General features: G+C 40.7%; 2 protein-coding genes across 6 annotated transcripts in view; both read right to left on the bottom strand.

Moving 5' to 3' along the window:
- Positions 1–516: 516 nt before the first annotated feature.
- On the bottom strand, positions 517–12,613 carry ADGRF4 (adhesion G protein-coupled receptor F4). 3 transcript variants are annotated; one of them, XM_014251411.2, is made up of 10 exons: positions 12,526–12,613; positions 12,316–12,441; positions 8,949–9,050; positions 8,521–8,557; positions 8,240–8,400; positions 6,968–7,243; positions 4,897–6,261; positions 3,989–4,030; positions 3,850–3,909; positions 517–1,626 (listed from the first exon to the last, which is right to left on the bottom strand). In XM_014251411.2, exons 3-10 carry the CDS (start codon positions 9,027–9,029, stop codon positions 1,621–1,623), a joined length of 2,028 nt encoding a protein of 675 aa, XP_014106886.2. In that variant the 5' UTR covers positions 9,030–9,050; positions 12,316–12,441; positions 12,526–12,613; the 3' UTR covers positions 517–1,620. The 3 variants fall into 3 exon arrangements, with proteins under 3 accessions (XP_014106886.2, XP_087909985.1, XP_087909986.1); XM_088053859.1 differs by lacking the exons at positions 517–1,626; positions 3,850–3,909; positions 3,989–4,030 and having other exon boundaries at positions 4,596–6,261; XM_088053860.1 differs by lacking the exons at positions 517–1,626; positions 3,850–3,909; positions 3,989–4,030 and having other exon boundaries at positions 4,596–6,261; positions 12,191–12,441.
- A 2,038-nt stretch (positions 12,614–14,651) lies between these two features.
- CD2AP (CD2 associated protein) overlaps positions 14,652–23,065 on the bottom strand; it is a 77,700-nt gene continuing 69,286 nt past the window's right edge. For all 3 annotated transcript variants that reach the window (XM_014251489.2, XM_088053582.1, XM_088053583.1), the window contains 5 exons: positions 20,669–20,784; positions 19,781–19,867; positions 18,973–19,157; positions 18,165–18,228; positions 14,652–16,958 (listed from right to left, as the gene is read on the bottom strand). In XM_014251489.2, the coding sequence (XP_014106964.2) occupies positions 16,917–16,958; positions 18,165–18,228; positions 18,973–19,157; positions 19,781–19,867; positions 20,669–20,784 (494 nt within the window). In that variant the 3' untranslated portion in view covers positions 14,652–16,916. The remainder of the gene's footprint in view (positions 16,959–18,164; positions 18,229–18,972; positions 19,158–19,780; positions 19,868–20,668; positions 20,785–23,065) is intronic.

Consider the following 23,065-nt stretch of genomic DNA (forward strand, 5'->3'; position numbering starts at 1 on the left):
TAATAGTCTTTTAAAATTTGTTACAGCAGCACACAGACCCAATTTTACCTCTATTTGAATAGAAGTAAATGTGAAGATGGGCTGTGTGAAAGGAGCAGGGATGGACTCCTGTCTGGAGAGGGAGAGGAGAGAGGAAGCAACAGGGTCCTGAGGACAAGAACTGCCCCATGGCCCAATGTTGTGGTTTTAAAGCATTAGCTAAAAAAAAACTAGAAAACTTACTCATTTCTTGCTGTGAGATATGGATTAGGAGAAGGGTAAAACAGGTTTAAAACTTAAAAGGAATAAAGAAAGTTTATTAACAAAAATACAAGAATAAGAAACCAGAAAAAAACTTCTAGAAACCCTTTTTAACCACCAGGGTTTTTCTCTATGTTGTCAAGCACTCACTTTTCTCTATGTTAAACAAGCACTGCTCTTCCCTCCAGACCCTCCTCAGCTTCTCCCATCAGAACATCTGGCTGTGGCTTTTCCCATGCTGGGGCATTTTTCTCCCTCTTCAGTAAAGGCTTGTTGATGACCTTAAACTGTGTTATTTTGCTTAAATCTTCTATATTTCAAATGTATGTGAAGCCACTTGGGTTTAAGTGACTTCTGACCTGAGGTAATACTGAGGGCATTTATCTAGGTTTTTGGTAGAGAAGGATAAGTACTACTTGTTAGAAACAGTGACAAAATTTCAACTTTATTTTCATTTGAAACCATGAATTTATCCTGACAAGAGGCAATAATGCTTCTATCAAAGTCCTCATTAGAAAGGGTTTCTCAGAACAAGGACAGATTTTCTACTTAAACCAGATACCCCATCTGACATGGAGAAACAATCTCCTTTGTTAGGACACTGCACAGGAAATGTCCATCCATCTGATTCAGCTCTGCTTGCTTTCCCACATCTAAAGGGGGAAACTGATAATTTGCAGTGTCCTCTTTCTTGTTCATCTTGTTCATCTCTGTCATTGTCTTGCAGAACAGGAAAAATAATGAAAATTCTGTCTGGACAGATCAGAAAAGGGCTTTGTACAGTTCCTCTGACACACAAGAACTGAGATGGAGACAACAAATATTGGGAGGGAGAGAACAGGTACAATGCAGAAACAGCTGTCCATCAGTCTGGAAGGACAAATGGAAGTGATGAATACAGTAGCAACAAATAGGATCAGTTTTACTCAAAAGACAGCCAAAATCAGCTAGATAATGCTCAACATTTGTACATCACATGAAAAATTAAATAATTTTACAACAGCTCTACATACTGTACAGCTCCTTATTTCACTGACAAAAATAAAAGGAAAGAAAAAGAAAGAAATTGAAGCACTGAAATGGCAAATGAGGACAAACTCTCCTCACAGCAGTTTTCACAAAGGTGAGAAACAAGCTTTTTGTTTCAGCATGTTTCTTCCAAGGGCTGCAGCAACACTGATGGTTTCCTGCTCCTGACAGCAGGTTCAGGGCCTTTTCTCTTCTGCTTTTCACGATGCTTCCCATGGTTGTGCTCCAGGACAGTGCCTTCCATGCTCTGAGCTGGTCAGGCTCTTCTGCTCCCCTCAAACCAGCACCTCTCTGCAAGAAGTGCTCCTTTTCTTCTCGCTGGTCAGATCCACTGAAGACAACAGTCCACTGCTAGGACTAGGAGGGAAAACAATCAGGTCAGATTACAAGAATCATCTCTGAAGGTGGAGGGTCCATTTCAAACAGGAGCTGCCTCAGCATCCTGTGAGAAACACAAGATGGTCAGCTTAAAAGGGGACCCACAGGAAAGGCTCCTGCAGGTCTGGGGAAACTCAGAGACCTGAAGCAAGAGCCTGCAATAGCCATTCCAGTGTTTTACATTGACCATTAAACCTCTGGATACACAGTCCCATTTTGGGCTCCTCAATCCAGGAGAGACATTGAGGTGCTGGAGTGTGTCCAGAGAAGGGAACGGAGCTGGGGAAGGATCTGGAGCACAGCTCTGATGAGGAGCAGCTGAGGGAGGAGCTGGGAAAGCTCAGCCTGGAGAAAAGGAGGCTCAGGTGGGACCTTCTGGCTCTGCACAACTCCCTGACAGGAGGGGACAGCCAGGTGGGGTCGGGATCTCTTCTCATGCACCAAGCAACAGGACAAAAGAAAATGGCCTCACCTTGTGCCAGGGGGATTTGGATTGGATATTAGGAATAATTCCTTCACCAAACAGTTGTGAACCATTGGAACAGGCTGCCCAGGGCAGTGGTGGAGTCCCTGGAGGTATTTAAAAGTCATGTAGATGTGACCATTGGGGAAGTGGTTTAGTGGTGGGTTTGGCAGTGCTGGCAGCCAAGTCTTGGTGGGACTCAACCTGAAAGATCTTTTCCAACCTAAACAATCCTATGATTCTGAAATTCTCTGAAACAATACTTTTTTATTTCTTTTTAAACAATCATCTCAGGTGTGACAAGCTTCTCCAGCTCTAATGAGTCAAACTCCATGTTTACACCCATGTTTACAAAAGTGGATGACTCACATCTTTCCCCTCTGTTATGCCACAGTAAACACCTACACGTGGTTTCTTCCACCCAGGTGAGTGACAACATCGACCCAAATTCCTAGGCACACACAGCCATGGTTTCCACACCAAGTTTTGCCCAGTGAGATCACTCAATATTTTTATCAAATGCTGCTGAGTCATGGGATTAGTGACATTTCCATCTGTTGTTTCCAGACTATTATACTGAAGGTGTCTTGAGAGAACTTTAACTTTCAAACTTTCAACCACGACCTAACACCTGACAAGATGTGAAATATCTTTATTGGATCTTCTTGGATTGATAAAAGAATTGTAATTTCAAAGCTGCACAATCTCTTCTGCCCCAAATGCTGGTTTCAGAGAGGAGAAATAGTTGCCTTAACCCCTCTATTTTCCCCTCATAAACCACATACATTTGAACACACAGTCACTGGAAGCCCTCCACAGATTTCAATACAAGGATCATAACTGAGAAATAGACTGGAAAAAAAAGAAAATCTTTTTCCCATGTCCAAACTGGACTGACACAGTTTCTTTTGGCAGGCAGCAAAAACATTGCAGGTAATTCTTGAGACACCTAAAGGGCACTCACTTTTACAAATATTGTGTGAAACCACTAAAGCCTTGGTACCAAAAGAAATCCAAGGACAACAGACAGAAATTTTGCAGGAGAGGTAGAAACAACAACTCAGTGATGTCAACAATTTTGCCAAAGTTTTTGCAGGAAGCTGCTAAAACACGGCTTGTTTCCTTGAGGTTGAAACATTGCTTTTAATGAATTGCTCTGATATTTAAAAGAACCTCACGCTCTCATGAGTGCACATCAATTAGCACCAAACACACTGTCTGGGCTCTGAGTGGTTTCCATCCCCCAGATGAAAGCAGAACAACTCTCTGACGTCCTAAAGCAGCCCTGCTGGCATACAGATCCATGTTTTTGTGAAGGCAGCAAATAGGTAATTATATTGGGAATTCTGATTCCTAATTCCATTCCTTCCTTATTCAGTGACCTTAAAGTAAATCTGATTCACATATGGGGGAAAAAGTTACTGGCACTGTCTGCCTAAAGGGCTTTGACATCTGCAGGTGAAGAGATTAGATGAAAATACCACTTTCACCTTTGTAACCACAGCAGAAGGTTATGTGGGAATCACAAAAATCTATCGATTGCCACTTCTGATATTTAGAAGCTTAATACCCTGAGCAGACTTTTGAGATAGCTGTATGTACCTGTCCTTCAGCAAGGATTTACATGTGAAAAATGTTATATACTGTAAGATGCAGTGGATGGTTCCCTGCTTCTGACATACAAATAAGGTTTGTAAATTGGTAAATTAGCCATTAACAGGAAAATAAATAAACTTTACCTTTTCTAGACCCCACCTACGCCTCGATGAAAGGCAGTTCATCCTTAAGGCTTCTCTTGTCTGCAGATTTAAATAAAAAATATTAAAGGGACCAGTTTCTCAAGGTGTAAAAAATGTTCATATAATCCAGAATAAGTACCTTTCTGTCCAGAAGTGTCCCAAACAACAGGATGAAGAATCCCTAAGAAATTGCAAAACCAGTTAACAAAACCAACATAACCACATGATATTTCTTAAGTGTTTTTAGATGTCTTTTCATTAAGGAGAGATCTCATCACTTGTGATTCGGGTAACAGCAATGCACAAAATGGTTTTATCCACCCAGGTCACATGGGCTCTCTGGGAACATCAGGAATGGATATAACCTGTGTTCCTCCTGACTATGAACTGGACTGATGGGTAACACACCAGGGCTGTCTCAGCCCACTCAGTGCAGCCTGAGCCAGGGAGAGCTAAGGCAGACTGGGTGTGCAGCAGGGCATCAGGTAACACTGGTGTTCATGCTGATGAGTTAATCAAAACCATGGAATCACGGAATGGAATGGTTTAGGTTGGAATTGACCTTAAAGGACATTCAGTTCCAGCCCCCTGCCATGGGCAGGGACACCTTCCACTACACCAGGTTGCTCAGAGCCCCATCCAACCTGGTCTTGAACGTTCCCAGGATGGGACATCCACAGCTTCTCTGGGAAGCCTGTGCCAGTGTCATCTACTCTGGAAGGGAGAATTTTTCAGTGTAATTGTTAAGGATCAGATTTGTAGTTGTGGACATGAACTGGTGTATTTTACATTTAACAGAAATTAATCATGGGATTAATTCCTCGTTCCACTTCCAAGCAGACCAGTTTGTTCCATTACCCACCTGCACCTAAAACACCAACCCAGGATGCCTCGTGCGTGCACTGCAGGAAAGCACCGAGTGGAAGGGAAAGCTGAGATCCTGCTTTTCACACACAACACCTGCTGCCATTTCCCCTTTGATCTGGTACCTTTATGCCAGGCCCAAGGTCTGAGCACACACACTACTCCCAGTGTCCCAGAGTTTACCTGGAAGGCGTTCAGCAGTGCAAACACGATGTGGAAGGCCAGAGAGCGGCTGTCGATGATCGTCGCCAGTCCAAACCCCCAGGTGAGGCCCAGCAGAGGTGTCAGAAGGGCAACATTTTTGCTGACTCGGATCATGCTGCTCAAATCTTGTGACTTGCAGCCTTCTCCAACGGAGGATCTCCCAGTCTTCACCACAACCACGACCACCACAATGAGATTCATAACAATGATGCTCAGGGCAGGTACAACAAAGGCCAAAAGTGCTTTTGTCTCATACCAATTGAGCCAGCAGGCTCCAGGCCTTAAATACCCATTTTTTGGTTCAGTAATAGCAACAGTGAGGACAGATATGACCAAGGGGCATCCATATCCAATAGAGAAAGCTGCAGCTAGGAATACAGATCTTGTTATCTTAAAAAAAATTAACAATAATCCATAGAGAATCAAGAGGCCCAGGGTAAACATCCAAAAAAACAGGGCAAGATAGAAAAAGTGAAGGAAAAAAGTGGCTGCCACACACAGCTGGTAGTTTAGGGCTGTATTGTGCACAATGGCTGCCAAGATGAACAGGACATCAGCGACAAGAAGTGAGGCTGCGATGTTGACCAAGCAGAAGTGGCGCATGTAGGTTATTTCAGTTTTTGTGACGTGGTGCCAGACCACGGCCTCGATGGCAAGGCAGAGGACCAGGCTGGAAATGGACAGGCCCAGGCCCACCCGTGTGATGTAATCCAGCACCAAGCCCCGTGGCGCGGCCGGGGCCATCAGGATGGAGAAGGACCTGTAGGTGCGGTGTTGGTGGGCACAGACGCAAACCACGGCGGTGACGCTGTGCGCGCGCAGCCGGCACGCCCTGGGATCCCAGCGCCGCTCGCCCGAGTGCCACCCCACGCACTGAGCCCCCACCTGCTCCACCTTGTTCAGCTTCTCAAAGGTGAGCAAAACGTTCTGGAGCTCCTCTGGCAGCAACACCGACAGCACCATCCCGTTCACAAAAGCAGGGTCCAGCTGGTTGGTCTCTAGGATGGCTCCGAGCGTTGGAAATGCAACGCTGATGGCTTTGGAAGCCCTGGGTAACCTCAGAAGCTCTTCTTCTGGAATCACCACATTCCCAGTGATGTTGCCTGTGCTGTTGAACTCCATGGAAAAGTCAAAGCTCCTTCCAGAAGTGTTTCTGTGTATGCTGTAGCCTTTGGTAGCGATGAAGGGCTCCTGGATACTTTCTGACTCATTCCTTAGAAGAAGCTTCCCAGCAAATAAATTCACTGAGTCCAGTAATATTGAACCAGCATTTTTGTCCTTTACAAAAGCCCAGTTGGAAATGATGGAGCTGTTCAGAATATGGTTTGCTATCCTGCTGTAGCTCTGAAACAAACAAGCAGAATAGAATTTATTTGTTTTATGTTACAAGAAACCAAATATTATTATTCTGGCAATGCCCCCAAAAAATTCATGTGATTTCTATAAAAGAATAATCCTTTGACAATGAATAAGTTCCCATGATCCATCCCAGTCAAACCCGAACATCTCATTACTAGAATTGTCCCATCCTCTTCATATCCTACATCAAAAGGTGATTGGAGAAGTAAATATAAAGCAAAAAGGACACCCTAGTACTATTCCAGATGCTGACCCACAGTGCAGGTCTGGTTTTTACCACACTCCCTCTATTTCTTCCCCCACTCTCCGATTTCTGAGTTCATCGGGGAAAGATCTCGGCTGTTGTTGTACTACACGTGACAACACAGCTGCAGGTCAGCACCTCCAAGGTTGCCTTCCCTATAGTGTCATACTTTAGAAATTAATTCTTCCTTGTACTGTTATCCCATGCCTATGACAGCAGTTCCTGGAAACCTTTGTTTGTAAAGAAATTTAATTCCACAGTATTTTCATCACACATGAGTAAGTCAAAAAGTTTCTCTGACAAGATATCCCACTCTGGAAACTCTTCCCAGGTGATCTCCATGTGACTTGCAGCCACCAATTCACTGGACAGTGGCCATAAGGACAAAATACTTGTGGATGCTCCATAAAGCTCAGAAGCACCTCCAAAGCCAATAAAAGTAAATACCTGCATTTTTCCTCTGGTGACATTCTCTGATAGCAGCAGGGAAATCTTCTTTAGCAATTCCACTATATCAGCAATGTTTCCTGGGATGGCTGGTGAAGACAGGATATCTGGGATGATGCAAGAAAAATCAGCTTGGCAGCTCTGATTCCCAGCACCAAAATGCTTTGCTCCATCTCCAGGCTTCCCATGCCCTAGCTTTCCTCCTCCTCCAAAAGGAAGATGTGCTCCAGCACTGTGTCCTCCAGAGCATGGGAGGAGTTCACTTTGGGATATCCTCTGGAGGGAAGAAATAGGTTTGAGACAATCAGTGAAAAGAATGAAAATTAATCCACAGCTACAACTAGGCAAGAGATGCAACCCTGGGTGTGCAGAGAAGGTGCCAGATGGACTGAATCTCAGGACCAGAGCTGACCTGAGAAGAATATCATGGTTACACTACACACATGAAGGAAGGGGCGAGAACTAAATGCAGTATCTTATTCTTGAAGTGACTTGAATAAGGATCTTGCAGCTGAGGTGAATTTATCATAAATAATCTGATTATTACACACATTGGTGTTGTTCTTTCCTCAGTTTCATCCTGCTGTGTTCTTATCTCAGTTTAGATCCACTGGTGAGGAACACCAGGCAAGTGAACAAGGCAACTTCATTTCTGAATTATGTTCCCACATAAGAATCTCCCAAATTTATTTCCTATCCCCTGATTTAAGAGTGTGAAAGAATTAGAGCAATGTCTGATGAAGAGTGGCTGAGGGATCTGGCAATGTTTAGCCTGGAAAAAAGGAGGCTCAAGGGGGGACTTTATCACTCTTTACAACTACCTGAAACGAGGTAATAGTGAAGTGGGGTCAGGCTCTTCTCACAGGTAACAAGTGACAGGACAAGAGGCCATGGTGTCAAGACACACCAAGGGAGATTTAGATTGGATATTAGGAAAAATTTCTGAAAGGGTGGTCAGGTGTTGGAACAGGCTGCCCAGGGAAGCGGTGAAATCACAATCCCTGGACAGGTGTGGAGGTGGCACTTGAGGCTGTGGCTCAGCAGTGAAATGGTGGTGCTGGGCTGATGGTTGCACTCAATGATCTTAAAGGCCTTTTCCAACCTAAACAATTCTTTGATTCCATGAAGTCAGAGCCTGTTATCAAAGCCTGTTACTCTGTGTTTTAGGATCTCATCTCCCTTTGATCAGGACTGAAGGCACACAGAAGGAGGGTCTGTCTTTGCAAGAAGTTAAAAGCACAGGTCAAAGTAGGTGCACAACAGCATCCTCACCTGAAAAAGGGACTGAACATCCAGGCTTGCACAAGCATCTGACAACAGCTGCCACTTTCTGTCTTGACAGACAAAACTTGTCTCCCCATGGAAGGAGGGAGAGCAAGGCTGAATACAAATTGCTCCATTATCTTGGCAGGGAATGAGATTTATACAGGCATCTGGAAAATAAACCAAGCAGACACTGTTAGAAGGTGAAAGACAGCATACCATGGTCTGTGATGTATCAGGGGTGTAAAGTATTGATAACATCTCACAAAACATTAACCAAGGCACTGTACCTTGCTCATCACCAGTCTTTGATTTGTTACTGAGAACCTGAAAAATAAGAAGTGGAATGTAGAGTAAATGTTTACATAAGTAAAAGATGACTCCTTGGTACCAATCAGAAAGGGTTTCAAGAGGAAAATAGTCCTTTTGAGGTTCAGAATGCAGATTTTGTGGCCCTTTGCTCACACAGACCAGCTGAGAACTCTCTACTTCAGGTCTGCCTCTACATATGAAGCCTTCAGTTGGACCCTGCTGCTGAAGTGACACTGTTGAGCTTGTGCACAGGATCTCAGATGAGATCTCAGATGAGGAAGCTGTTTATGATGAAGATGGTGAGACACTGCCACAGGCTGTCCAGAGAGGCTGTGGCTGCCCCATCCCTGGAAGTGTTCAAGGTCACTTGATGGGGATTTGAGCAGCCTGGTCTAGTGAAACTTACCCTGGGAGTGCTGTGTGACATGGCCAAGAAGAAGTGTGCAGCCCAAAGGAGCAGGCAGTGGATCACCCTCACATCCATCATCACTCATTTGCTGATTTCCTCCTGGAAGAAAGATGTTAAAGAAGTTTAGACATCTCTGTTTCCACTTTTTGAACACAGGCTGATTACTCACTAGTGAAAAAGAAGCTAAACCTATGCCAGAGACTGTCCTTACTGGGCTTGCAAGGTGATTTTTGGGCATTCATAATTCATTACCTTTACTGAGAATGACTTGTGAACCCTTTCTTAAAAAAAAAAAAATAAAAAATCTTTTCAACACTGGATGTTACTGCATTAATAATTTACTCTAAACTGTAAGCTGAGGAGCTTATTAAAACAGTTCAGCCTGTGGGTCCCTTTTGAAGTGATTTAAGACAGTCTCATCTCCACTGGGTTCAATGCTCTGCTCTCCTTGGGCAGTTCCTGCCACATGAGTAGGAAACGTGGGCACTCAGAGCCCAGAAATCGAAATATGACCAACAAGGGCGAGAGTGAAGAGCTATTTCCTTTGCAGAAGGATTCAGACCTCTATTCCCTCCATGAAGTTGCCCACAATCCTTAATGAAAGCTAAATATCCTGGGATGCAACTTGTTGCAGGTATAATTGTGGGAGAACAATAATCCAGAAAGGGAATGAAGAAAAAACAACATGTACATCAAGTCTGATTATTAGATGCTAGACATGTCCAAGGCAAAAGCAACTGCTGTTAGTTCAGAAGAATTGAGACACTGATCTTCTATCACCACAAGTAGATTCAGTTAATTTTAAAAAAAAGAAAAAAAAATGCATAAAAGTCATTGAGTTAAACCACTAAAGCAAGAAGCAATGGCACAGTGGCAAAACAGGATGACAGCTGGATCTCAAGAGAAGGCAACATGAAAAACCTCACCAAATTACCAAGCCTTGAGAGGAGCCCCTCAATTTTCCCCGACACGTACAGATCAACACAGATGATGCTGATCAGAAGCAGGAGTCCTGCACTGGGACAGCAGAGATGTGTTTTCCCATCCAGAGGCTCCAGGCTCTCCCATCTGACAGAATCAGAGGCCCAGGCACACAGCTGCCTGCCTCTTTCATCTGTGATGTTTGGTCACCATGCTATGTTCTTAGATTTGGAGGTTTATTTAATCATGAAATTGCCATAAAAGTTCAACTAATGCACTGAATTTCTAAGGCAGCTCTTAAGGAAAACCTCATGCCAGTCTCAGAATACAGTTGTTAATATGAAAAGCATTTTCTGAGTTAAAAGCTAGCAGCCACTAGCTCTTCTGAGGAAATAAAATGAATCAGGAGAAGTGAAGCAGAATATTCAGATCAATATTGCCAAAGAACGGGAGGTGGCTGGGAAACACCTACAGGTTTGGGGTGAAAGGCTGCACCAAATTCTTTTCTGATTTCTGCAGTCATTAAATGCTTATTGTGAGCTCGTAGCCCTAATTCCATTACACAGCTCGGAATCCTTGAGCTCATTGTTTCTCACCATTAATTAATTCACATTCATTTTGTATTTAATCACAGGTGCAACTCCACCTAACTGAGGCTGTTACCTCTGAGTGAGGGAGAAATCTGGGACATCTCCAAGTATCTCGGGCTCACCGAGAGACCGGCCCCAGCCAGCAGTGAAACACTGAGCTCACTCGGCTGCATTGTTTGACTCATCTTGGAAACCACCCAGTCCCAGCACTGCAACCTGCCAAGGCAACCACTGTGCAGTGGAGAAACTCAGGGCAAAACAAGCAAGACTGCAGCAAGTCACTGTTACTTTAGGAAAAAACATGGATGTAGTGACACTGGGCCACATGAAAGCATAAACAGAGAGAGGATGATTTATCTCTTTATCATGAACTATCTACTGCCAATAACCCCTGCCTTTGTAAGAAGCTGTAAACATGATACTCCTCTGTTCCAGAGGTTTCTGCTCCATCCATGTATCAGGACACAGGCATATGAGCAGCTGAGGTGTCAATACCCTCTCATATGGAAAGGACTTTCTAGTAAGGGGACACTTCCACACCACAAGCTCAGGAGATTGTCACAAGCTGGTGATCCTCCTTCTCCAGTTCATTTCAAAGCCCTCAACAGAAGGGAAAGAGCAAGGAGTGGATGGGCAGGGGTTACAAGAGAGAAAAGACCTCTTAAAATAGAAAAACAAAACAAAACTGGTTGTAAATTTAAAAAGTAATTCCTATGTTGGTTAATGGTCACAGCCTTACATTCAAATCCCTTACTCTGACTCCTGTTGGTGTGAAATTGAAGTATTTTGTAAAACTCTACAGAACTATCCTCCTTTCCTCTACCCCACGCATATTCTTAATTTTAACTACTGGCAGGATGTATTGCACAGCAGTCTGGCCCTATGTGGGCACAGCAAACAGAGGAATCTGTTCAAACAATGACAACTGGGATTTACACCCCTCCCAATGCTGGGCCCAAAGGCTCTGCCCAAAGGGTCCTTCATCACCTTGAGTCACTTCTCTCCGCTCTCCACTACTCCAGAAAACAAACTACAGTTAAGTTTACAAAGATGTTCCGCACAAAAAAATTACAGGCACACTTTTTGCAAAATTAAGATTTATACTGATCTTGCAATAATTTGCTAGAGAAATGTTTTCTGAAATATTACAAACTCGCAACTTTAACATTCATTAGAAGTATTAAAGCCATTATTACAGGACCTAATCTATTGGTTTTAGGGCTTGAATGGCTGCATGGCTTGTTTAAAACTCAATAAATCACCATAACATGATAACCTGCCATTGCTACCAAGCAAGTTAAGCTGCAGCAGGAGGCTTCAGTGTTCACATGGTCATCCAAGGATAAAAAGTAAAGCTCTATATTCTTCAGAATGGTATTAGTTGTATTTTTAAAGGAATCATAGTTGGAAAGTGTAGCTTTAAGTGAAGCAAGTTCTAAAAGGAAAGTTATCTTTATATATAGCTGTAAGAAAACTCCAAATTTTCTTCAAAGTGACAACACTGATTAGAGACCAATTACAAAACTAGCAGAAAAAAACCCCAGAGGTTAATTAAAATATCTAATTATTTTCACAGATGTAAAAAGAATATAAAATTAAGGAAAGAAGCCCAAGGTAAAAACAGCCTTAGCAATTAAATGCATTTCAGATTATGAATGAACCAATTTCACAGACTACTGATAATTCTCCAGCAGCTCTGGAATAATGACATTCTGTGGAAGTACTCACTGTTTTCAGTAGTCCAGGGAATACTGTGAGCAAAATTAACCCAGCCAGGGATCCCCCAAGGTCTCAGATGTGACTGTCTAACCACTCATGTGCTGCCATCCTTTCCCAGTCTCACTCTGCCTTACCCAGCCCTGTCTTGGTGCTCCGATTCATTTGGAGTTTTCCCATGAAGAAATAATGTTGGGCTGCAGCTGCTTCTTTTCTTGCCTGACTGGATTAAGGCTGAGGAACCTGCAGATGAAGGTATTGCACTGCAAAATGACAAAACACGTTACAAACACACCCACAAATCCAGATTGCCACCTCTGCCAGGAGTCCACAGGGATGAGTCACACCTGAGGGGTTGGTGCCCTTCCTCTGGGTGCAGGTGGCAGCTTCTGCTCTCCTGCACTTCACAGAACTATGGAATGATTTGGGTTGGAAGAGACCTTAAAGACCATCCAGTTCCAATCCCCTGCCACGGGCAGCGACACCATCCACTGTCACAGGTTGCTTTAAGCACCCTCCAACCTATTATTGAACACTTCCAGGGATGGAGCATCCGTAACTCCTCTAAACAACAATCTCTTAAAGACCTCAAAACATTAATTATCAAAATCTGGTCAAGTTAATGCATTATCCTTCATAAATGCAAGAGCACACTATTGACAGCACCTTGTGCATCTAAAAAGCCCAATGGGCAAATAATAATCTTTTCTTCAGGGCTACCCCATCATAAAGGGTGACAGATACCTGCTGAACCTTGTGCCATGGTCACTATTGGCTCTCTAAATATCACCTCAACTCCAAGAACCAGATTTCCAATAGCCAGAAATTTACAGCAAGTAGTTTATCACTAGAGAAGAGCAATTCCTAACACTCCTCCACATAGGCCTGACTTGGAAGAGCTCTGATCACTAATTTTTTTTCTACATTCCTGCAGTGTGTTAGTCAGGAGCTTACAGGGTTTCCTGTCATTTTGTCTACTGTCAGAACTCCAGCCTGTGCTCAGCCACAGTCATGTCTCCAGTTTTAACCTAAAGATAGGTATTATTTACTGTTCTGCTTTGATATAGCCAGTCTCACATCAGCATCAAGTAGGAATTTAGCCAGGCACAATCAAGTATAGCCACCTGGGAAGGTTTTATTCCTTGTACTTGATACACAACCAGATAGAGATCAGTTAAAAAAAAACTTTAAGGCTAAAAAGCGTATCATATCAAGGTATGAACATGTTTCAAAAGGCTTCTTGCCCATATCACCTGGAGCTGTGCTTCCACACACTCCCTGACCCCTTACTCTGACAGCAAAACTGAATGGTCCTTGATTCTCAACATCTCCTCAACATCAAGAGTTCTCTGAAGGACACAAAACCCAACATCCTGCAGCCCTCAGGCACCCACACACTTCTCCCAGGAGGAAGGTGTGTGAATCTGGGCTCTCAGGGGGGCTTGGAAAGAGACTGAAACCATGACTCCCAACAAAGAGGGCACTCCAAGCCCTGACCCCAGCAGCATCAGCCTCATCAGTCGCAAGCTGGTTGGGGTTGTTTACATTCCTCAGGAACAAACAGGGAGGGGTTTGTCTTCACAGCTCTTGCAAAATCCAATTACCCAAGACCTGCAACCAGCTGCTTCAATGCTGTGCTCACCACCTGCTTTCTCAGAGATCAGAAACATCTCAGGTAACTTTTACAGCAGCCAAAAGGCAGCTGTGGAAACCTGGGTTTACCATTTCCTTTGGAAAGAGTTAACAACAGACTTGTGCTAATTTAATGAATACCAGGTATTTATTTAAAAGTTCAACAGATACTTTGCTATACACTTCAAACCTTGCAGTAATCACAGGTCCATCAGAAATTCACTTCCACTAACATTAATGAAAAAATTCATCTTTGTGGGAAAAAAATCAAGTAAGTAGACCTATAATTTTGCTTTTTTTTTTTTAACTATACCTTGTGTGCTACCAGAAGATTTTTAGACAAGACTGAATGAAAACCTGGCAGTTTAAAAATGCCCTTCTGCTGTTCTCTTCTCTATGTGCCTTTTCCCTCTTCCATATCCTTACTAAACATGCCATACCCTCAGTCTTCAGTTCTTCACTATATACTTAAGAAGGGGACTCAACCATGCATTTATCCATGTTATTGAGTGGCAATAGGGATCTTAAATAAAGCCTCTGATGATTCACAGTACGGTCAGTTCAATATGGGCCAAGAGGGGAAAAAAAGGGGGAATGAATAGATCCTGAGAAGTTAAATATTCCCAGTTATAATTGCAAATAAAAACTGAGCTTTCCAACTGTTTGGATCCTAAGCCATCCTGTTAGTCAGGAGCCAGAGCATCCCCGTGAGTAAATGGAAATCTGAAAACTTTAAAGGGGAACTATCATAAATACTTTGCTTCCACTCCTCATACTCCTCCTTGCAAAGAATGTAATGGCACACAAAACACTCCTGAACAGAACTGAGCAGACACCTGAAGAGGTTTTTATACTCATTTTATTTGCTGAGTTTGGATAGCATGCATCATTTTACAGCACCGGTAGACAAGTCAGTGAAGCACACTGCTCTTAGGAACTTGTACTGTGGAATGTCTCCAAAACCATTACCCTCTCCCCCTCCACTCCAGTACGTAACACTAGCTGAAAACAAGACAGACACACATCAGGGCAACTTCCTTATGGCTACAAATACTCATAGCAGCGACTTTTAAAGGAGGGTTTATTAAATCAAGTCATTGCACTTGGGTCATTTATTGCTATAGCGAACAAAGGCCATTACATAACAAACACCTTTCATTTGTGGCTTTAATTGATTGTCTTGTTCTGTTCATTCTCTGCAAGCTCACACACAGGCACAATTTCTGCAGAGCGACCCCTTCCAAGATTTCTTTCTTGCTTCAATCACAGTGAAGAGCTTGTATAACAAAACTGGGTCCTCCATTAGGCTCAACTCTTGTCCCTCATCACCTGCTTTACAGGTACGAATTCCAGGCAAGAGTTTAGTGTCCGACGAGAAACACATGATTCCTTAATTCATTTGTGATGCAATTGGGCAACTCAAGGTTAAAAGCACTAAGAGTGAATCACCTTACTAGCAATTTGACTAGCAAATATTACTCAGTAACTGCATAGTGTATTGATCAGGGTTCAATCAGATTTCATGAATTATCTGAATCAGTAATGGACAAACATTCCCCAACTAACTTTTTGACATTTGTATTTTATGACACATCAACTGTGGAAGAATCCCACAGTGTGGGATTACTCTCAAGAATTAACATTTGCATGTCACTTGAACAAGTGACATACTGAATAATTATTTATGACTACTCCCATGAAGAAAAACTTAATTACTTTCTTTTATTGATGAAGTTGCCAAACTATATGGCATGTTTTTGCCTTTTAAGTTATAGGAGACCTAAAGGAAATGAGCTGATTAACAGAACTAATGAATTTGACTGATTTTCTAAAGCTGTATGTTTTTAATTCTTTAATCAGACAAACACAACAATAAATACCATTGTCTCACATCACTTTGCATGTTATTTGTGTATTATTCTGGTGCAAGTTTTGAGTCCAGGGGTTAAAGATAATGGTAATCCACAAGAGCTCAACTTCTTTTCCATAAAGTAAAGACACCATCCTGGACACCAGCACAATGATGTCAAAGCAATTGCTCCAATCACTCATTTAAATACAAAGACGTTACTCAGTTTAGAGGTACTTAATATATTGAGAAAGTTTATGGCATAAATATATAAATATTGAGAGCTTTTGAGAGTATCAAAGTTCCAAAGGGATTTATTTGGAGATATAAACAAAACCTGACTATTTTAAAAACAGATCAAGATGCATACTTGAACAACTAGAAAGACTGATGACTTCAGAAACACAGAAGTACAGACGCTGTGACTTAAGGTTTACTCTTTCATGCTGTATACTGTAATAGTTTAGGCACAACAGGTTGAGTTAAGACTGGGCTCTCACTTTGTTTCTGATTTCCTTGCATTTTGTGGTTTAACAGTTAATTTTGTCATGATTTCACAATTCAGTCTTAAATCCCTTTTTAATCCAATAGTGCAAGAGACAAACCGTTCTGCTGAACTACTCGGATTAGATCATTCAATCTTTCTACAATGCACAGGAGTCTCACCTGCTTCATTGCAGTAACAAATTCCTATCTCATTACTCATGAACAGCATAGTATTAATATTCTCACTGCAGACAGGCACATCAGCATAACCCTGGGTAAGACTGCCAAAATTATACAAATATCACATATTCCCTTTTGCAGGTGGGGAAAACTAGTGACTACAATTAGGATACAGTTATTCCATCCCTTCCAATGGACTATTTTACAGATTAGTTGCAAAGACAGATCACCCTATTTATTGTATAGATCTCTTTAAAAATTAAGCTACAGGTATTCAATAAAAATCTATTAAGAATTCCCTCTCCTTTCTATACAGATTCAGTAGTATTTTCAAGCAAACCAAAAAAATAAGGTCTGCAATTCCAGCACAGTAAGAAATAAGGCCTCTTTTATATTGGCAAAAAAATTACACCGTTATTCTTTTTTGTTTTCTTGTCTTTCTGAATATAAGACTATATTCCTTTTTTTTCTACTATATTTTTTCTTTAGACTGTAGAACACCAGCATCCATTATAACGAAATAAGAGTCAGTTCTCCTTGTGTTCAGCTTTGAATTCCTAGTGAGTTAAAAACATTGAGTCCATAGCTGTCTCATGTAGACATCACTGCTTTCTTCAATTTTTCTATTTCAAGCTGAAAAAAACAGATATTTTGAAAAGAAAGTCAGTATTAAAGTAGGTATAAAGTCTTCAGAGCTTTCACCAAAGTTATAATCTTTGCATTTCAAAGACACTTATGTATTGCACCATAGAAGCATTTGACAGCTCAGTACTTACAGTTGATTTTGTACCACTGTATTGCTAAATGAACAGGAATTTAAAATAATTACAGATTTGACTACAGTTCTGGTATAATCTTTTTAAAATTAAAAAAAAAAAAGTCTGTTTTAGAAATGGGTTTATCTGAATAAACTCTCTGAAAAAAGAAGTCAAATCTGGGTTATGGAATCACCTGACATGTCCCCATGTAATGCTGCACCATCACCTGAGAATAACTTTCTAAAACAGCCTTTCATGCAAAACACTGCCTGGATTAATTTGTATTTCTTGAAACGGACTTAGAGGACACCTGGAGTTACTTCCTCGTCAGCTCCAGTGCATATTTAAGGCATCTTCATTAAATGCTTTAGAGTCACATTAAAAAGAGAGACTCACCAGAAGTTTCTCTCATGTGTCTCCAGTAGTTTTGTAGCCAGCAAGCTGTACTATTTCACAAATAAAATGCCCTTTTGTACCAGACTGAAATAATTTCCTACAGTGAGCTCATCCTATTAACTACTTAACGGCATCATACTACTACCTACTACTGCAGGTAGTGTTCTTCATCAGTAAACTGAGGAGTGGCATTCATTCATAAGGAAATTTTTCAGATGCATTCTGTTCTTTTGGCAAATCATCCACACTTAATATTAAAACCATTAATCAAAAATTTAGAGACGTTTGCTTTTGCCCTATTTTTCTTCTGATTACCTAAATGAAATAGGTCTTTCAATCTTATAAATGCAAAGTATTTACTGTCTCTCTTGGAACTTGTCCAGTTGGACATATTTCTAGCAAAGAGCAAAATCCAGCAACACTGAACTTCCATCCCAACTTCCACAAGTGTTACTATTTATGTTATTAAATTATTGTTAAAAATACATTCCAGAAAAAGAAATCTGAATTTGGATCTTCTCTGTACATCCAAATGCCTCTTGAGGCATTCATTCAATCACCAAATACAACAGCAACACAAAAAGAGACTGAACAGGTTTGTTAAGACTTTCCTGTGACATCAAATCCCAGAACAAAGCCTACACACCCATAAACTCCCCATGCCCTCCCATAGTGGTAACATTACCTCCAGATTGCTTCGCAACAGCTTCTCTTCTTCCAAATCCTTCTTTAGTTTTTCTAGTTCTCTCCTAATAGTAGTTAAGATGGAAACAGAAGTTAGCAGGGGGAAAAAGAAACTTCACATTACTGAGGACAGAATGCACAGGCCTTGTTGAATTTTACAAGTGGGATTCACAAAACAAGGCACCAGTGAATTGTTACTCTCATCTGTTGGACAAGTTTCCACCATCACTCAACACTTCTTACCTACAGCTATTCACCTATCCCTAATTTTTAATCCAAATTTTAAGGAGGCTACTTAAAAGTCTGTGCTGTTATTTAATATTTTAAGTTGAATTCAAGCTAAAATAACCTCAAAAAACCTGGCTACTTCTACACAGAGAATAAATTACTTAGAATATAAGGTTCCTACCAGTCACGTAAATACTGCAAGTTCTTGTGTAAAAGGTTACACAAGGCCTGCACATGCACTTATGTCATCACCACAAAAAATTAACTACTTTTCCTTACAATGAAGGCATAAACTGTTTAAGAAATACTTTCCAAAATATGTAATGGATGCAGAAGTGCCTCCATTAGATGCACATTAGAAGTGCAAGTAGGAGGGAAAAGCATAAGAATTCCAAAAATACTCTGACATCAAATTTGTACATATTTAGGACATTTAATAGGATCAATTTCAGTAGAAAACATCTGAATTTTTGTATTAGTATGTTATTAGCATAGAATAGCTTTCTTATTTTATTCTGGCAGTGAAGACACTTATAAGATGTTTATATAACCCTTTGCAGATTGACAAAGGAAATATTTACCCATGCTCTTTCTTCAGTGCGTCTACTAGACCCATTAAATCATTAATCTGAGACCTGAGGTCTTCCACAGAATTTTTTTCATCCTCTGTTTCTCCTTTAAGTTGGAGGTCTCCAGGTAAGAAGTCGAGTATGACAGAACTTGGTCTCTGAGATGAAGGTGGAATCAGTGGGCTGAATGCAGATGGCTAAAAAAATAAATTGGTATAAAGGTAAGAAGTGAAATCCTTATGAACTGAATGCTTACAGCACACAGGCTGTACCAGGGTGGGAGCTAAACATGCTTAAGTTCCCTTAATTTTCTACCTAAAAGGTAAAAAACTATGTCCAGTTTGAATGGATTACTGGACTATATGAGATAGTTACTTTACACAGCTCTTAATTAAGGATTTGCCTGAGGTTCCTGTAGCCACTGAACAATGTAGTTACACATACAAAGTCCTTTACACTTAAAACAAAAGTGATTTAATGGATCCCACTGGATTGTTATAAACGAGCTTTTGAGCACTTTGCTGATCTGCTCAGTTGTTCTGCCTGTCAGGAGACTGAAGGCAGAGTAGATATGGAACTTAATTGGGGAATACCACCTGACACAACAGTTCTCATCAGAAGTCATGCCCTCTTTAAGTATAAATAAGCTTCAGTACTAAATTTCTTACTATGAACTTTATATTAAATGACTCAGCTCACTTGTACTTAAATACAAGCACTGGCATTCATATGGTTGCATGAATCTGTACTGGAAATGCAAACAGGATGAACAGAACACCAAGCTGCCTGGTACTCCTCTGGCACTTTGGTAGCATCATACCTTCTTTGTTTCAACTGGCTTTGGTTTGGCACTTTCTTCTTCTTTCTGCACCTTCAAACTTTTTTCTGGACCCACATTTTGATTTGCCTGGTAAACCATTCATAAGGAATGAAAAGGTTTTCAGAATTTAAAACAAAAAAACAAAACAAAACAAAACTTAAAAGTAAATTAAAAAAGTTGTCTGAAAATGCAATAGCAAGGGGAAAACCAAGTAACTAAACTTTAATTGCTACACTAGAAGACTTTTCTGTCCCTGACAGTCATAATTTTCCTTCCCCACATTCATGTGAACTTAAATCGGAAACGGGAATCTTGGGTAGGATTTTCAAGCATATTTCCAATACCTAAACCTGTGATGCTTTTGGGAGCCTGTAGGTGCTTCCATAAAACACAAATAGGCAGTAACTGTATGTGGCAATTGCATGACTAATTACGCAGCATCCAGTGACAAAAACTGATTTCAAGGACTCTGCACCTGTCTGCCAACCTCACATCAGCACTAACATCATAAGCCCTACGTTACAGCAGCATTAAAATACAAATTTATAGTGGCCAATTGTGAAAGTCACTAAAGACACTTTCAAATCTGTGTGTATGTACAACACCTATTTCACCATCTGTGAGGCCAGAAGAGCTGAGCATTTCCTGCAGCAACACCCCATGGAATATAAACACTCCTTCAGCTGCAGCACAGTTCCAGCTGTTTCTCTTAAATTCACTTCCCTGCTGGGAATGGACCTCCCTGCAATAAAACCTCCAGGAACTGAACACCCCTGTAACACTTTGCTCACAGATAAACGGCTCAGAAGAATACTCCCCACTGCAGTCCTGTTTCCTGGAAAGCCAGTTTCTAGTTCCCTATTAGGAGAACACCCCCAAAATACTCACAGGACTACTGCTATTGAAACGGGAGGGCAGCCTCCTACCAGGCATCTTGGGCCGGTTCGCAGTCGGGTGTGACAGGTTATCTGAGGTAGCTATTACATCATCAAAGCTTAACAGATCTACAAAAAGATGAAAACAGAGACCTCCATCAAGACCAGAAGGTTTGGTTTTGTTCTTTTTATCCTTTTTCTTTTTTTTTTTGAGATACAAAAAAAATAATTATCAGAATTCTTATTGTTTTGAGGATTTTCACCATATACAACACATGAGATATCTGAAACAACTGCATGACTTTGACATATCTGGGAAACTGCATTTTCCCCCTTGAAAAAAAAAAAAAGGAGTTAATTCAACTAGGATTTAAATTCAGGTTAATTTGTGTGAACAGAAGAAATGCTCTAGCAACATGACAGCATCAGCAGAAAATATATTTATTACTTTTTTCAAGAGCTGCCATATTCAACTACTTAAAAGCGTGTTTTCTTGTTGCTGAACTTGCATAAAAAGCATGAAAATGCAAGTTTAGTGACTAAGACAAAAATTAAAGCAAAATGGTAAAGTACATAGTTGTGTACTCCACATGCTGGTGAAAGCTAACAAGACATTAAGTGCACCTATGCCAGTGCAGGGTAGTTTTTTCATGTTCAGTATCTAAAGATAATACACAGCTTCATAGTCTTTAATAAAACACTTCAAAACTCCATGCTCCTACTTTATTCAATCACACAGATCTCTTTGCTCATTACTCTCTTCATGCTCACACCTCTAGGTAAACTCTCTCAGATCAGCAGAAAAGCTTTACATCCTCTGAGAACAGGCAACTTCAGGAAAAAAAAGTTGATAATAGGAAAAACTGACCACAGCTAGTCTTAGCAACCTAAGTGTTTCACCTAAGTAACAACAGGACTTAGCCCTTTCTCCACAAAAATAAATATACTTACCTGACAACAGATGTTTAGTGAGACTGAGTGGTGTTTTTTACTTAAGCATTGACATAAGATTACAGTTATTATATGTAATTTACAACCCAAATTAATCAGTTAGTCTATAGACTGTAACTAAAATGCCACAAAGTATTTACTACAGGCACCATAAACAACATTCAAGATTTTGGGTTTGATGTTTTTCCATGACCTCTGATTCTTACTTGACATTATGATTTAGTAAATAGAACCTATGGTATCTCTTTTCCTACATTCCCATTACAGGACAGACAAGAAAACCATTCATACCCCTTCAGGCTCTGGATGTCTTAAAATCATCTGATTAATACAAGTTTTACACACACATTGTCAAAGCTAATTTATACCTGTAGGTACTAAGTTTTCCACTGAACGTTTTAATTGATTGTAATCTGTTCTCTGCATTAATATCCTTGAAGGCCTTAGAACCTTCAGCTCCTTTGGACAGCCCTGATCAGACCTACTTCATCACCCATTCCTTTATAGCACTGTTACCAATCAGTTCTACTGCTTTGTACTTCTATTCAAGAGAACAGAATGTCAAAACAGTCTTTTGTAAACATGCAATCATACCTGCAATTAAACAAGCGGGGGAGAAAAAAAAGAAGGAAGAAACAGAAGAATGATGAATGGCAAGCAGCTGACGGAAAAGAGGATGAGGGGAAAAATAAATGAGAAGGGATTTCTGTTCTAGTCTGTGCCAATAAAATATTTCATTTAATGCACTGCAAGCAACAGTGAGCACAGGGTCATCTTTATGGTCTTTACTCAATTAGTAACCCCAGAGTACGAAGCTGTCAGAGTCACAGAGTGGTTCAGGTTGGAAGGGACCTTGAAGATCTCCCCGTTCAAGCCCCTGCCATGGGCAAGGACACTCTCCACTAGACCAGGTTACCAAAGGACAAATTATGATTTATGTTAGTCAGGAATCATTAAAAAGGTAACAAGAAAAAACTTTTATGCCTTTTTCCCCTCATCTCACTAATTTCTGACATTAAGTGATCCTTCTTTTGTCATTCCACAGAAATGACAAATCATTTTGTAAGAAATTTAAGTAAGAATTATAAATTTAGCTGCTGTTCTGATTGTAATGCCACTCCTGTCTCCACAAACAGTAAACATGAGGCATATCAAGAATATATTGAGAAAAATGTAAACTTTGAAAAAAAAATTCACAATATTTGACAAGGCTGGAAGACTGCTACAGTCCTGAACTGTGTACTATTTAAATATAGATGGTGGAATGATACAAAAGCCAAGGATTTTTTCCATATTTCTAAGAGCTTCTAAAGGAATTTGTTACACCTGAGAGAACTGCTCAACATTAAGATTCTGTCAGCAGATTCCAGTCAGACATAATTCTGACTGTACTTGAATTTTTGTTTTTATTTTTCCAATTTATTCCTTTGGTATAGGGAAGAAATTAAAACACAGGTTG

The sequence above is a fragment of the Pseudopodoces humilis genome, chromosome 3 (genome assembly GCF_049639895.1).
Source record: "Pseudopodoces humilis isolate 2021_Gansu_Grassland_sample_001 chromosome 3, ASM4963989v1, whole genome shotgun sequence".
Lineage (NCBI taxonomy): Eukaryota > Metazoa > Chordata > Aves > Passeriformes > Paridae > Pseudopodoces > Pseudopodoces humilis.